Raw genomic sequence first — 16,777 nt, forward strand, 5'->3', positions numbered from 1 at the left:
GGTCAGAGAGAGAGGGAGACACAGAATCTGAAGCAGGCTCCAGGCTCTGAGCTGTCAGCACAGAGCCCGACGCGGGGCTCAAACTCACGGGACGTGAGATCATGACCTGAGCCGAAGTCGGATGCTTAACTGACTGAGCCACCCAGGCGCCCCTGTATAGTCTTATTTTATAGGATTTATTGTATGTCAGTTAGCTGTGTTTTCTCCGTTTTTCTAACAGTTCTGTGAGCTACTGCAGCCTCCAGAAAGCTCTCCCAAGAGTAAATAGATGGCTTTTGTGCCAGGCTATACACAGCTATGTAAGGTGCTATGAGAGATACTCAGGTGCTTCTTCCCCAACTCAGTTTAGGATAAACAGTTCTGTGCTTAAAAAGCCTTAAGTGGGAAAATTGGTCTTTGATTGTGTGTGGGTTAATGTATTTGCCAGTACACTTATGAAAACTAGAACATCTAGTAGCTCACTCATGTTCAGTATAACTTATCAGGTTTCATCTATCAGTGAATCATTCTAAGCTACTAGAAAGCTTTTCATCTTTCCCATGTAGAATTAGAGCACCACCTTGTGTCAGAAACCTGAGCAAATGAGCCTTGATACCTTAGTTTTTAGATACCTTAGTTGTCCAAAGTTTTACTGTCCAGTCAAATGATGAAGTGACAAAAAGATGTGAGAAGTCCACTGCTCCAACAGCTGCATGACAATGGATACCAGTGATTGGTCCTTGATGTCCCTCAAACATCTCACTGATTCCAGCTTTGCTATTTCATAAGAATGAAAATTTTAGGGAAATCTCCTGTAAGTAGACCACTTACAAATACATCTTATTAAGCATTATACGTCAGACTCTAACATAATTTCAACAAACCTAATTCTGTTCATAACACATCAGAGTAACTTATGTTGAGTGTAACTATTCAGATTTGATAACACTACTAAAGCAGTAGGTACATGTTGAACCATAAATATATGCTGTTGACAGCAGAACTCATAACTTCAATATCTAAGGTGGTGGAATAGAGACAAAGGGATGCTATACGTAAGACAGAAAATCCGGGGTACTTCTGTATCAAAAGCTTTGAAGTGAAGGTCATCTGTATTTGAGATGAAACCTAGACACCATTTTTTTTTAAGGAAGCAACTGATAAGGTACAGCTAGACACTTTCAAAACAAACTGCACAGCAGAAGACACACCAATTTAAAATATGTACATGACATTACAATTATAATACAATTATCAGGAAGATGAACCAAAGCTCAAAGTACAAATAAATCAAATGGGAAAATGGCTGAAAATTTTATTTACAACTCTAAGGGTCAGTATGTGGCACGGGCATATTGTATTTCCAATTGCTGAAAGCTACTTCCTACCGCTAACTTCTGTGAACACATGCACACATACAAAAACACATCACAATCCTTAAGATCCAGAACACATCATGATCCCAAATAACCTTTTATTTAAAAAAGTATATAAGTTTTAATATTATATATCTGAACTCAAATATAATTTGTCAAAAATAATGAGTGGCTCTCTGACAAATTTCTACTTAAACAGGGGGCAGCTTGTTTTAATGAGATTATTAAAGGGAGACATTTAAACAATTACAAATTCCAGTTTAGATTTACCTGCCATGGCGGCATGCTGTGTACACGGAACCTTCTTCACTCCCAACAACAAAGTTGTTGACATCTCCAACAGGGAAGGACATAGATGTCACAGCTACTGCCTTTGACTGTTTATGAACCAATTCCATGCTATCCTACATAGAAGAAAATTGAGGAAATGATAAACCTGCAATTTTTAATTTTCTAGTTTAATCGGTTTAAAAGCAATTCTTTTACTATAATACTTACAGAAATGTACTTTAAACGACGCAGGTTTGAAAATAAAGTATACATACAACTGTACTTAATACATGTTTAGTTTATAAACTTATAATACTATTATAAAACATTTATGAAAAACATAAGCTGGGATCAGTACAGACTTAAAAAATAACACTTGTCTCAAAATTTCAGTTTTCCAAGTTTAACCTACCTGTGGATGGGAAAGCATGTCCAGACTCCATGAACAAATTTTTCCATCAGTAGATATGCTAATCAGATTGTGAGCATTTTGTGTTCCAACAACATTTACACAATATACAGGATGCTAAAGAAAGATATTAAAAGAAGTTTTCTGGGATTATTTTACCAAAGAAATGAAACCGTTTTTACACTATAATCACAAGTACTCTGTTTCACATCAAAACAGTCTCCTATCTTGATGATATTTTTAATGTGAAGTTTGATGCTATTCTGTTGATAAACAAAATGTTGTCTCAGAAGATAGAAGAGTTTCTAATAAAACAGATTTCCAAAAATACAAAAAAAAAAAAACCAAACTGCCTTCATTCTTGGTGGCTAGATAAGAAACTCATACATCAAAGGAAACACATTCCGAGACTACTCTGATGGACACTACTAAGTATTTAATGGCGAAACAGCACAGGAGTCTAGTGGAAATAAGCTCTTTACTTACTGTGTGTGCAGCAGCTGACAGCGGAGTTCTCTGCACTGGAGTTCTTTTATTGCTACGGTTATCCCACAGCACAATTTGGCCTGAATATGTACCACCAACAACCAGATTTGGATGAAATTTTGCAAACGTAGCAGACATCACAGCTGACTATAAATAAGTAAGATTTTTATACTTAAGGTTCAAATGGAAGAAGCTTGTTATAAAAATAATTCTATATCCAAAACATCTTCCCTTTTATTATAAGGTATTAGAGATTATAAAAAGAAATTTATTTAAAATTTTCATTTTATTTTGGAATATAAAAATATACCTTTAGAACAGCTTTTGCCTTAAAATCAAAAGTAATGATTATTTGCATAAATGTGTTCAATTTATAAAAAAAGCAAAAAAATTATTTCATGTGCTTACAGTATTAAATCAAAAGACAACTGGCTCTCCATTAGCCTCTAACAGTAATCTGACAACAGAGTATAAGTTAGTTGTGATTCAGTTAAGCATTTTTTTCAGAATTATGATTATTATTAAAAGATTATAACTTATGCAACCAGAAAAGGCTTACAAATTCTAACCTTCCACTAAACCCACTTTAAAAATCTGCATCTGTTTCCTGCTTCAAACATATGTTTCTAGTTAAAACTATCTAGTTCCAATTCCTCAGGCCATGTATAAGTAATTCAGTGGGCCAACCATCTAATTGTATATTCAGCAAATAAGTTCCTGAGAAATTCCCTGTAGAAAAGACATTTTATAAAAGATTCCTTTTAAACAATCAATCACAATAACAGAAAATCACAACTGCAAAGGACTTTAGGTGTGATTAAACATAAGAGATGTCAGAAAAGCTACAAAAGGCATATCATGTTGAACTGAGAAGTCCTCAGTTTTCTGTTAACATCTGTTTGCAAATATGGGGTGGTTTAGTAAATGCCAATCCAATGAAATCATCATGTTGACAAGAAAAGAAAAAAGGCACTTGTCTAAATTCATTAATGAATTCTTAAACTTAGGGAAGACTGTTAAGAGACCATCTTACCTGGCAGTGAAACACATATTCGGGGGTAGTTTTTTTGTATTTCATATTCCATACAAGGGCCACACCATCCGGCTCGTGAGGAGCATCTTCATTGTTATTATAGGAAGCCACGAGTAGCTCTGGATACTGCTCACAAGAATCAAGTGGGAAAAAAAATGCTATGCGTGTAAGAATTGCCTCACATTCTTACTCAACTGTTTTTATCAATTGTTTTGCAAATACGAATACCTAACAGTTCCCCAAGAGAGATATCTCTAGAGTTAATGCTCAATGGGATGTTAACACAACTTTAAGTTACTACAATTAGTTATTTAAAATGTTTTAACATTAAAACATTTAATAAAATGTTAAATGTTAATGTTAAAACATTTTATTAAAACATGCTGCAATTTTATCCAAAGGATTGAGTGAGCAACTGAAATCAGTAAACCTGGGTTGTGGCATAAATTCAATCTTTAGTTTTAAATATAAATAGTGTTTCCAATCCCTTCTTCCAAAGTGTATAAAATAAAATAAATATGATAACATTAGAACCATCATCCATTATTACCTTAAATGATATATATTGATTTAATTACATTTCCATAATTAAAAGTGTCTATTAATTTTAATTCAGAAATGAGTTAACAGTAACCAATTCTGTTACAATTTACCTGAGATGACCAATCCAAACAACTAACAACACGATGTTTTGACCAACGTTCATCAAAAAATTGTCGATTTAATGACAGTTTAGCACCTGCTTGAATCTCTCTACAGAAAAAGACAAAACCCAAAAAAAGATGGTGTTATAACTTCTCACTCTTGATCTTAAAGTAATTTAAGTAATCTTAAAGTAATGTTGCTGAAGCCGTAATTTTAGCAATTAAATATTACCCTTCTTTGTCTTCTAAATCTCTTCCGCTGTAGTCAAAGAAGATGTTAATCTGCTCAGAAAGAGCTCTTTCTACAATTCTTGTGGAATGGTCAAAGAAACTTAAAAACTCCTCCGAGTGTAAGATTTGTTGCTTTTCTTCTTCAGTCAGCTCATGAGGGGGAGCTGGAAAACAAATGTTTTCCTGAAGTCTGATTTATGTCCATCAAATCACGTCAACTCACTATCAGTTTGGATCAGTGAATGCCACACATTTTTTTCCAACTAGGTTTGCCTCATCGATTTAGAGCATTTTATTCTACCTTAACACATAAATAATTTAAAAAATCTTAATTGGAATCAACAAAATTTTTTAAAGTTAAATTCTTTAAGATACCTTTACTATCATTTTCTTCATCTTTCTTTAAAGTTTTCTCTTCTTCTGGTTCAATAGGTGGTTTAGGAGTCACTACGTCATCTTCTTCCTCTTCATCTAAAAACACAGAGCAGTAACACAAAAATTATTTCTACGAAAATAACTGAACTTCTGAGCAATAGTTCAGAAGGTATCCAACTAACTTCAGATAAAAGCTAAAGATAAACCGCTGATAAGACAGAATGAGTAAAAATGATACAAACTTCATCAACACAATTTTAAAGAAAGAAATAAGTGGAACTTCTTGGTGTTTATACATACCTATGTGGCACCTCCAACAGTCATTCCAAATTTTGTAGCTACATAAACTGAAATAAGATATATATGCAACTAGGATAAATTCCTCATGGAAATCTCTAAAAGCTTGCAAGCATTTATCATTCCAGACAGAATAACATGTAACTCCTGCATAGTTTTATGTAGCATGCTGACACATTAATGCTGCAGAATGAAGAAAATCAAATGTCTAAAATAGCCTACAGAGCTGGCTGCTTACTTGTGATCTGAAACCATCAGTGTCTAATGGGTCTTCATATGGCATAAAGACGGCTTACATTAACTCTCAGGTTGCTATTTGAGAGGCAGATTTTAAAGATAATAGCTATGAGACCACATTTTCTATTCTGTCATTTTAAATGCAAGTCTCATTATGTACCGTTGCATGATGTGGCAATAAGCACTTAAAATAATGTTTTATTAACTTGAACAAAAATATATATTGAGATAATATACAATGTTTATAAGAAGACTTTATTACTAAATCTCCTCTCCAAACCAAGAGATACCTTAAAATCACTTACTTTAGAATGTTTTAGAACATACAACTCTGCACTACACACTGGGATAGATTTTCTATGGAGAAAACGGTTATTTTCACTGCCTAAACAGATGTGTCATTTGTCTATAAGGGAATGGCAGCAGGCGTCTACAGCACAGTGCATCTGAAGTAATGAGGGCCTATTCAATAAGGGGACTTGTTAGTTATAGTCATTTCCCCAACCTATGTTCAAAATTATCTAAAGCACACATACATGCTACATACACAAAAGAACTGGTCAAGGATGGGAACCAGCTGCCAAGTCATGGTCCCAGCAGCCAGGCCAGCTGACAAGATAGCAACAACCAGATGGCACTGCCGGGATTGTGTCTTTCTGCTGCAAGGTGGCAAAGGGATGGCACAACATTCTTCCGCTCGGCTGCTTCCAATCCTGTCTCTCCCCAATGGTGAGCCTGTGCAATTACCCACACTCCAGGAGGCCTACAGATAAGCCTTTACCCTGCAAGCAAAATGCAGCTTGTAGGCCACACCAGCTGCCAAACCACACACATAGTGTTAGGTTTGGAGAGCTATGAAAATCTTTCTAAGTCTATAGTATAAGCAATAAAAATACAACTGTACCTGTAGGAGAGAAAGCTTTAAATGACACTGTATAATGCACACAATGATACAACCTCCAACTTAATCAAAATGATAATGACGTATGCCAATCCTACATTACTTGAAATTGAGCGATTTTTACGTTCTGACAAGTTTACAGAACTAGGATAAATGGCACGAATGATTTCAATATATGCTCATACTTTTGAACCAAATGGTGAAGGTTAAAATTTTTCCTTTCAAGGGCCTCAATCAGCCACAAAGGAAAACAGTAATCACTGTCTTTTCAGCCAGCCCAACCGCATTTGTCAGCCCTTTCTCCGTCAATGCAGCCAGAGCAATCAACCTGCCAAACATTCAGAATGGAAAAACAATCTGAAAATACAGGGTATAATGCACCTGCCAGTGAAAATGGCCATTTCAAGAAAAGCTAGTGATCTCAGTGACCCTGCTGAGGAGGCGGTGGTGCAAAGGGGAAAGAACACGTAAAAGAATTCTTAGTGATCGCCACTCTCTTGCACATTGACACTTCCTTACAAAGCATGCCAATTACAGCTTTTGTGCTACTTAAAAAAATGAAAGCTTTTTTTGGGCAAAATAATCACACAGAGAAACAGAAAGACAGTACTTCTTTTTAGATGAATTCTCATATACAACAGATTATTAATCTGAAAACAGTATAACTGGTAACAATTCTATACTGTACTGCTCAAACATTAGGATGAAATTCTACCATAAAATCACCTGCAGGTGTAATGTAATAAAATAGGTGAATTACATTTAACTCAGAAGCTGACTTTTAGAATGATATATTTACTTCAATTAAAAATGAAGTCTGAGAATATATATATATTCTATTTTCTGCTGTTAGCTATCCTAATCAATTTTGTTTACTAGCAGGGTTTACTGTATGTAAATCCTAAAATCAAAGAGAAGGATTTTGAGATACCCTGGACAGGTCATTCTTGAGCACTGTGAATTATAAATTACAGCCTCCTACCCACATTGTATTTTCCTCCCTCAACTTTGTTGCATTATACGGCTTCTAAGTACCATTTCCAATGACAGGTGTCAAATTCCTGTCATAATGCATATGGTCAGTACTTTAGTGCTAAGTGACCTCATAATCTACATATTTAACAGAAAAGATCTTGTTTATAGACACTCTTTTCCTTTTAAAATTTAAAATGTAAATGAAGTATGTTAGACAGTGATCTATATCTGCCTATTATACAGCATTTGCTATGCTATTTGCCCATATAGTTTACTTGTAGCTGAATGATGACTTACCATTTAGATACATGTTTTCAGGATTTTGTTTTGAAGTGAATGTACACAGCTCCCTTACTACATGGATTAAAAACTGATTTAAAAACTGATAGGTCAAAAGACTAAGCTAAATAAAATTTCAAGGAACATAAAACAAATGATCTGTTCTTAAAAACTACAAAAAATATTTCTATTATAAAGTTGGTCTTAGGCAATTATCTATATATACCAAATATCTGACGAAAACGCCCATCAGTAACATCAGATTAGAGAGTGTTCCTCTGAACAAATACACTTCTCTTATTAAAAACTAATACAATAGCTACTAAATGACTATTAATTAACATGATCAAAAATATAGTATCATAATTCTGGAAATTTTCTAAGCTAGTCCTTATTACATGATAAACTATAATATATTAAAAACAGAAAAAGAATGCAACAGAGCAAGAAGACTGAAAAATGGGACTGCCATGTCACATCAATTTATTGATGAATATTCATTGCAATATGCTAAGTGGTTAACTCCATGCTTTCTCTGACAGGGAATCTAGGGTTATAAACTGAGCAGTAAAGAATGCATAAAGTAGCAGTTACTTTTAAAATGACAAATCTCTTGTCAATGAATGCTAAGACTAGGTTTAATGAACCATTGAATTTTTACTTTGAGTTAACATCAAAATTGTGATGTATTTTGGTGAGATGGAAAGAAAAGCTGTTCTGTAAATTAAGCTGCACCTAGAAATAACACCAAAGAATGAAATTCCAGTTGTCGGAATAATCTGTTACAATGGAGTAGGTTAATCAAAGTTAAATCATCTGTAAAATGGGTGGCTTTTGTTAAGCTGAGGAAAGGAGTCTACAGAGCAAGTTTTCTCATCTATATCTCACATTACATTTAAGAGACATCTGAGTTAAGAATAAGCAACAAAGTACACTTTGAATTATTTTAAAATATTATAACACATTTAACAGGTAATGTGTAACATTCTAGAGAATCCTCACTAAACACTGATACTTTTTAATCTATCACTTATCACAATTAATTCTCATTATGAAGTGAAAAACAAATCCCACCATTAGTGCATTAATGTTATTTAGGAAATACATTTGTTGTCTATAAATTTATTTTGTATTTTCATTATATTGGTGTGCCCTATTTTAAGATAATTTAATGTCCTATGGAGTATTCCTAAATTACACAGTAGGTTGATTATTCACGGTACAAAGGAAGTTGACACCAAGTTCTAAAAATTAGAAAATTTGTTACATATAAAAACATAATTTTCAAAAATTCAACTTATGAATAACTTCACAAAATCTTTCATAAACTATTAGAGGGAAATGCTTTCATCATTAGTTTTAAAATATAAATTAGATATAAATAGTTTTCCTTTAAAAATTTCTAGATCAAAATCATTTGACCCACTTCATTTCAACCCATTTGTCCTTAATCTCATCTACTTACACCTTATTCTTTAAAATCAATATTAAGAGAACCTTATGTTGGGACAAAGCTTCATGAATGGATCAACAGAATCCACTCCTTTTATTATTTTTTTAAGTAACATAGAGTGATATGCAAGGTCACTTGGATTTCCTTAATAATTTAGAGCTTCAACAAAGGAAGATATATAGCAGACTTTTTAATCAGGAAATATCTTGAATACAGATCTAATGCTAACTTGGGGGGAAAATAAGAAAGAAGTAAAATTTCATTTATACCATTTAACACAATTTGTCTCTCTACATGGTCTTTCTTATACAAAATTCAGATTTTATCTAGGCAGTAGTGGCATCATTTACATAGATCCTGAGATCTATGATGTCATAAATATTACATTTTTCTCAAGCCATAATTTCAGATATGCTGATTAATGGTCTTTAAGATTTAGAACAAACGCTTTAATTTTCAATTATATTTACATTCTCACAGATTCTCTAAGGGTTAAATGAATTTATTAAATACCTTATTTATTCCAGAATTTAAAAAAGAAAAATCAATTTTGGACAAGGGTAGTATCAACAAGAAGGCCCACAAATTTAGTCTACCTGGTAAGCGTGGATTACTGATAGATATTGAGATGATGCAATAAAAAAAACTTAGAGCTGTTTACATATAATACTTTTCTATACATTATAAATACTAATTGACGTTTCTGAGGAAAAATATCTGGTTACTAAACCAACACCAAAAGAAATTGTAAAACTCCACACAGATAAGAAATTGGAATAGCGTAAGAACTGCACTTCAGGGGAAATCAAAAGCCACGTTCTGGTTGTGGCCCTAGTATTCACCCACACTGTAAGGACAGGCTTGTCAATTAACTTCCTCAGGCCTCAGTTTCCTCTGATGTAAACAAACTGATTACATTAGGTGACAGGATTTCTTCCTCTTTGAAAATCTGTCTAAAAATAGCAACAAAAAAATTCATCCTGAAAAGGTAGGTAAGAAAAAATAATTCTATTTTCAAAAGAGTTAGACTTCTAAAAGGTAAGGGAAGAAAGTAACTTTTCCAGCAGTTTATCTGTGGGCACCATAAGAAGCTTTTTACCTGCCGAGAGAGAAATTGACTGAGGTCACATGTTCCTAGTCAATTTCATTCACAGTAGGTGCTTTAAGACAGCAAAGCACCTCAGTTCAGAAACAGTGCTACCAACTTACAGGGTAAACTTGAAACCAAGAAGATGGCTAGAATGGGGAAAACGAAAAACAAAGCAAAAAACCAAAACAAAACAAAACACCCACTGCTTTTTAAAATAATAGATTCAGCCTTTAAAAAAAAAAAAATGGTAGAGTTAAGCCTAACACCAATTTTTATCTTCAATTTAGTAACTCATATTACTTCTGCACTGATTACACTGCCTACCCAAGTTTAATTTACTGTCTGCTACACTCAAATTGTAATTTCAGCAATTCTGTCTCATGGTGAGTTTGGGAATTTGTTACATAATTCTTAAATGGAAACCAACCAGGCTAAGTTTGAGAACCACTGCATTAAAAAAATGGATGAGTACAAGTACAGTTCAGCACAAAGTGTTTTCATTAAAAAACCTTAATTTCAGCTTTTTTTCTTTCTTTCTAAAACTTTCCCAAATTGGGAAAAGAAACTTAATATAAGAGCCCTAGACATGAAAATAATTATAATAATACAGAAATGATTTCATTTTTATCAACAGCTCCAAAGGGCAAGGATGGCCCTATGGTAGCAGGATAAGTTTCTCATTCTCCTTCACTTACATAACTCAACTTGAAACAACAACAACAACAAAAATGACTTAGTGCCTTCATATACAGTGCATACTCCATAAAATTGTAGAATAGTGAATACTTGTTAGGTTGCAAATAGGACCTTTATTAATTGTAGTATCTAGGTCTAGTCTGCATAAGAACATTTAAAAGGTAGTACTGCTGATGCAGACATAATCAATAGAAACTAGGCTGAGTTCAAGTATCTTGTCACTTCAACTTCAATAAGAAAAATTACACATAGCACTATGAAAGATCAAAGCTGTTTATTCATTACTTAGACAATTACTATAAAATATTATCCGGATGCAGATATAAATTTAGCACATTATGGTCATTTTTCATTAAAAAAAAAAAGAAATGTAACAAAAGGGGAGGTGCTATTTAATAAAACTTTTGTTTCAGTGATACATCTGTACCCACGTCTGTACTGTATTATACTATAAATTGAATTTTTATCATAGGTTACTATTATGAAAAGTAGCAAATGCTGCTTTAGTGGCAGCATGCGAGAGAAAGTACATTTTAGAATCAGACTTGGTTTAGAATCTTAGCTACTAGCTACATGACCCTTCATAAACTATCTCCTTCAGTTTTACCTTCTTCATGTGTAAAAAGAACCAATATTTGGTGAGAGGATTAGTGATAACGTGAAGTGCTTACACTATACCTGACATGTAGCACTCTTTGCTGTTGAAATTTTCAGCTATTAAACATAAAGTTTGAAGAACTGTTTACAAATAAATAGCTAAAATAATATATTTGAAAGATGCTAACATGTTCAATTTTGTTCAAAACATTCCGAGGGATACACAGGAACATAAAATAACACCACATTAGTATCTACGTAGTTTGTCACAATGGAATCCACAAAGGCTTTAAGGAGAATCTATAATGGTTTCATTTATAGATCTAAGAGCAAATAGAGATTAGAAAATTATATAGTCACATTAAACCAAGAACTGAGACTAATCATACTTTTTCACCAATTTCATCAATAATTATACTGTAGCATTAACACTTGAAAATAACCCATTTTCCAGTAGTTACTTCCAGAGTAAATGCATGAAAATTAATAACCCAAGTAAGCAAAATTATTCTCCACAGTAGATATAAACAATTAATTCCTTCACCAAATATTATGTTCTTACTACATGCCAGGCACTATTCCAGACCAGGTATTACAGCAGCTAAGAAGAAACAGTCCTTATTATGCTCATGGAAAATCTGACAAAGTTTGATGATGCTAAAAGCCTTGCTCCAAATAATTTAAAACTGAAAAGAATACAGTTTATTTTGTGCTTCTGGATCATCAGCCTATCTAACAAATCATGATCTTTCAAATTTTTAATTACTTGCAAAATAAAAATAGGAAAAAGAATTTTGTAAAAATGCCAGTCTTATACAGCTATACATTCAAATTAGTTCAAAGGCAGTAAGTTACATGTTCACACTTAAAAATTTACACACAGGGGCACCAGGGTGGCTTAGCCAGTTAAGCATCTGACTTCGGCTCAGGTCATGATCTCATGGTTCATGGGTTCAAGCCCCACAAAAAATTTAAAAAAATAAATAAAAAATAAAAATTTATACACATCTCAAAAATTAGCAATTAAAATGCAAATTTCAAACAGGATATAAAACCATATGTGTATATATATTTGTGTGTGTGTGTACATATACACAGAATTTTTGAAAAAATAGATTACAGAAAACTGGAAATATTAACAGCGGCTATTACACAATGGAATCGTGTATCCTTTATACACATAATATCCTTTATACACATAATATTTTTTAATATATATCCTTTATACACATATTTTTTAATATATAATTTGTAAAATTGGTTTCCATACAACACCCAGTGCTCATCCTACACATAATTAAAAAAAATTTTTTTAACGTTTATTCATTTTTGAGAGACAAGCGTGAGCAGAGGAGGGGCAGAAAGAGAGGGAGACACAGAATCCAAAGCAGACTCCAGGCTCTGAAATGTCAGCAAAGAGCAGACACAGGGCTTGAACTCACAAACCATAAGGTCATGACCTGAGCCAAAGTCGGACACTTGACCGACTGAGCCAACCAGGCACCCTATATATATATTTTTAACTGAAGTGTAATTGTCACAAATATCCTATTAGTTTCAGGTATACATCATAGTGATCTAATATTTTTATACACTACAAAATGACCCCAACAATAAGTCTAGTTACCATCTGTCACTATGTGAAGTTATAATATTGAGTATATTCTCTATGCAGTGATTATATTCCCATGACTCATTTATTTTATAACTGGTAGTTTGTACCTCTTAATCCCCTTCACTTATTTCACCCACCCCCAACATGTGCCCCCTCTGGTAACCAACAGTTTGCTTCCTGTATCTATGAGTCTGTTCGGGTTCTGTTTCGGGTTTTTTATTGTGTTTTAGACTCCACATACAAGCGCAAACATACAGTAACTTTCTCTTATTTCACTTAGCATAATACCTTCTAGGTCCATCCACGTTGTCACAAAAGGCAAGAGCTCATTCTTTTTATGGCTGAGTAGCATTCCATTGTTTATATACACACTACATCTTCTTTACCCACTCATCTATAGATGTACACTTAGGTTGCTTCCATATTTTGGACTATTGTAAACAATGCTGCAATGAACATAAGGGTGCATATAATGTTCAAATTGGTGTTTTCATTTTCTTCTGATAAATACCCAGAGTGGAACTGCTGGATCACATGGTGACTCCATTTTTAAGTTTTTGACAAACCTCCACACTGTTTTCTAGAGTGGCTGCACCAAGTTACATTCCCACCAATAGTGTACAAAGGTTCCCTTTTCTCCACATGCTCACCCAACATCTGTTATTTTTTGTCTTTTTGATTCTACCCAATATGACAGGTGTGAGGTGATATCTCACTGTAGTTTTGATTTGCACTTCCCTGATGACTAGTGACGTTGAACATCTTTTCATGTGTCTATTGGCCATCTGTATGTCTTCTTTGGAAAGAGGTCTATTCAAGTCCTCTGCCCATTTTTTAATTGAGTTTATTTTTATATTGTCTAAGTTCTTTATATATTTTGGATATTAAACCCTATTCAGATGTATGATTTGTTAATTTCTTTTCCCATTAGATAGGTCACCTCTTTGGTTGATGGTTTCACAAAAACTTTTTAGTTTAACGTAATCCCATTTGCTTATTTTACTTTTTGCTGCCCTTGCCTGAGGAAACTGGTCTAAAAAAATATGGCTAAGACTGATGTCAAAGAACTTACTGCCTATGTTTTCTTCCAGTCCAGGAGTTTTATGGTTTCAGGTCTTATACTGAAATCTTTAATCCATTTTGAATTTATTTTTGTGTATGATGAAAGATAGTATCCTAGTTTCATTCTCTGTATTTTCTAAATTCTCTATGATATACTACTGTAATAATGAGAAAAAAAATTATTTTAAAAAAACAAAGAACTCTTCACTTAAACTCAATTTAAGTCTACTATGATGGCACTGACCAAAATTGCTTCAGAATGCTTTACATTTCAAACATTCCAAGATGCATTTCATAATTATGATGGAATAACTAAAAATAAATCTCCAAATTATTAGATGAAGAAAGACAGCCTAATATACTTTTTAAATGAGTCATTGTGCCCTAATTTTGGTTATTTTGCTCACTTTTTGAGTTAACATATCTAATGATGTAGCTTCAGAGAGACATTAAAATACTTGAATATATTAATAAAATATTATTTTCCAGAAATTACGGAATCCTGCAGTATTAGTATTCTCCATACTGATAGTTCAACAATTTATCTTTCCTTTTTTAAGTTGCTTATGTCTTTAGTTTACCATCAGTGGCTTTTTTTTCTAGTAAGATGAGGATTTTTCCACCTGTGAAAGCAATCTTACCAATCAATGGAGCAATAGAACTGAGAAAACGTATCCATAGAAATGAACATTTGCATGATCAAGTAAAAAAAAAACTACTTACGATAAAAATGTTACCCTGATTTCCTCAAATTTTTCCAAGCGTAATAGTATGGTTTTTTGGGGAACAAGAGGAAAGTCAACAAAAAAGTTTAAGGTATTTATTTCATTTCCATCCTTAGTGGCAGGGAAAGGAGAGTTGTTAAAAAGTGCATGTGATAATCTACTATTAAATAAAAAAAAGACTTAAACAGGTATATCCTAATACCTTTTGAGGTATATATAAACATGAAAATTTAAAGATTTTCTTTGGTAATAGCCAGAGGTTTCAAGGATTTTTTTCTCCTTTTTGTTTACTTGTATTTTCTAGACTTTCTGAAGTGAATATTACTTTTGTTTCTCCTTCAGGGAGAAATACAGCAATGCAACTAAAATTTTAAAAATTTGATAAGTAACATTTTAATGTTTGATATTCCATTATTAAATAGGAATCTTCCTGGCCAAAGAGAAAAAAATGTTCCTTATGCACAGATTGCTAAATGGAAAATTTATTACAGGTCCAAAATCCAAAATATCAACAACTCTAAAATCCATAACTCATTTGGTGGTAAACCCGGACCACAGATAAAGCTATTTACAATTATTATTTATCTTACTTAGTTTGAACAGTCATATCTTCTGCTGCCAAAATATTAATGTCCAAGATGCTGCTGGAGTATTTACTTATGGTACATCTACTTTGCTAGTAACTTTTCCAAAATCTGACAAATTCTGAATTTGAATACATATATGGCTTCAAAGGTTTCAGATAAGAAACTGTGGATCTTATGTAAACCTCTTTTGTGTCATAAATTTATTAGCCTCACTGGAAAACATAAGAACTAGCATATTAACTTCATGCTTGAATCATTAACTATCTGATGAGATTTTAAAAATTAGTCCCTAATGTAAAAAAGGTAACTCCTTCTGGTTTAAGAATCAAAGGACTCCACATTCAATGTCTGTGTATACTTCTCTCCATTACGCACAGATTAAAGATTGCTTATAAACTCAATATAATTGAGCCCTTAGATCACAAAAGAAAAAGTTTAAGAATTAGGTCTAGATTTGTTCATTAATACGAATAACAATGATAGCGTATCAGAATATACATGCTCTACAGAAAATAATTTACATGGTTTCATTTACTATGCGATATACTATTTTAGAGGATTATGCTCAGTGACAGAGAAATAGATTGCTAACCTTTTCTGCTTCTAAAACAGCACATATCAATGACAAAATGAGGATTAAAAAACTCAAGTTTTTGCCACTATAATTAAAAACCATAATCACAGCTTATAGTTTTATTAACTTCTAGAAGTTTTAAAACTCTAAGAAACAAATACATCAATACAGAAACCTTAGTGTATTAGTTTCATATTTCCCTAAGAAAATATGCCAAAAAAAAAAAAAAAAAAAAAGGAAGAGAAAAAAAGAAAGAATCCATTTATTCAATATGGAAGCTTAATGCTCATCATATTAAGGATAGATATTCACCTTCTTTGGGCTGAGCCATAACTGGAGTCTGAGTTTCCTTTGTATATGTGACGATTTCTCGAGGAGGAAAGTCAACTTGTGTAATTTTAGCCATTCCAAGTTTAATAGGTCCTCGTCTAAATAAAGACAAATGTTTTTAAATACAACAAATGAAACATTTTGACTACATCAAATCATGTTATTTTGGAAAATTAAGAATTAAACATTATGTGTCCAACACTATAATTTAAAACCCTGTTTTATTCAAGAAATTTTAGATGAACAATGAATTGGCTTCATTTTAAGAAAAGAAATTTAGAAGGTAGCAAAAACAAAGATATTTCTGAATCATTCATTTATTTTTCACCTTAAAATGGAAAATAATTTAGTTTCTTAGAGCAAATGTGTGCATAATAGAGTAAGAGGATAGGAATTTCAGAGTGGACTGCTAAATATTGTTGGTTATAAGAAATGCTCTTAGCAGGAGGATAGGAATCTTGACTTTTCTGAAGAGTCAGGTATACAGACCTCACTCAGTCCACATTTCATTTCCTTCACCATTAGGAGACTTCAGCTTTAAAAATGGAAAATAAGT

At 32.8% G+C, this 16,777-nt stretch overlaps 1 protein-coding gene across 4 annotated transcripts in view; it reads right to left on the reverse strand.

Moving 5' to 3' along the window:
- The window catches only part of DYNC1I2 (dynein cytoplasmic 1 intermediate chain 2), a 59,065-nt gene that overhangs the window by 19,014 nt on the left and 23,274 nt on the right, over positions 1 to 16,777 (reverse strand). For all 4 annotated transcript variants that reach the window (XM_060621641.2, XM_060621640.2, XM_060621644.2 and 1 more), the window contains 9 exons: positions 16,204 to 16,319; positions 4,804 to 4,899; positions 4,430 to 4,592; positions 4,207 to 4,306; positions 3,554 to 3,679; positions 2,521 to 2,667; positions 2,038 to 2,151; positions 1,626 to 1,759; positions 612 to 756 (listed from right to left, as the gene is read on the reverse strand). In XM_060621641.2, coding sequence (XP_060477624.1) covers positions 612 to 756; positions 1,626 to 1,759; positions 2,038 to 2,151; positions 2,521 to 2,667; positions 3,554 to 3,679; positions 4,207 to 4,306; positions 4,430 to 4,592; positions 4,804 to 4,899; positions 16,204 to 16,319 — 1,141 coding nt within the window. The remainder of the gene's footprint in view (positions 1 to 611; positions 757 to 1,625; positions 1,760 to 2,037; positions 2,152 to 2,520; positions 2,668 to 3,553; positions 3,680 to 4,206; positions 4,307 to 4,429; positions 4,593 to 4,803; positions 4,900 to 16,203; positions 16,320 to 16,777) is intronic.

The sequence above is a fragment of the Panthera onca genome, chromosome C1, assembly GCF_046562875.1.
Source record: "Panthera onca isolate mPanOnc1 chromosome C1, mPanOnc1 haplotype 2, whole genome shotgun sequence".
In the NCBI taxonomy this organism is placed as follows: Eukaryota; Metazoa; Chordata; class Mammalia; order Carnivora; family Felidae; genus Panthera; species Panthera onca.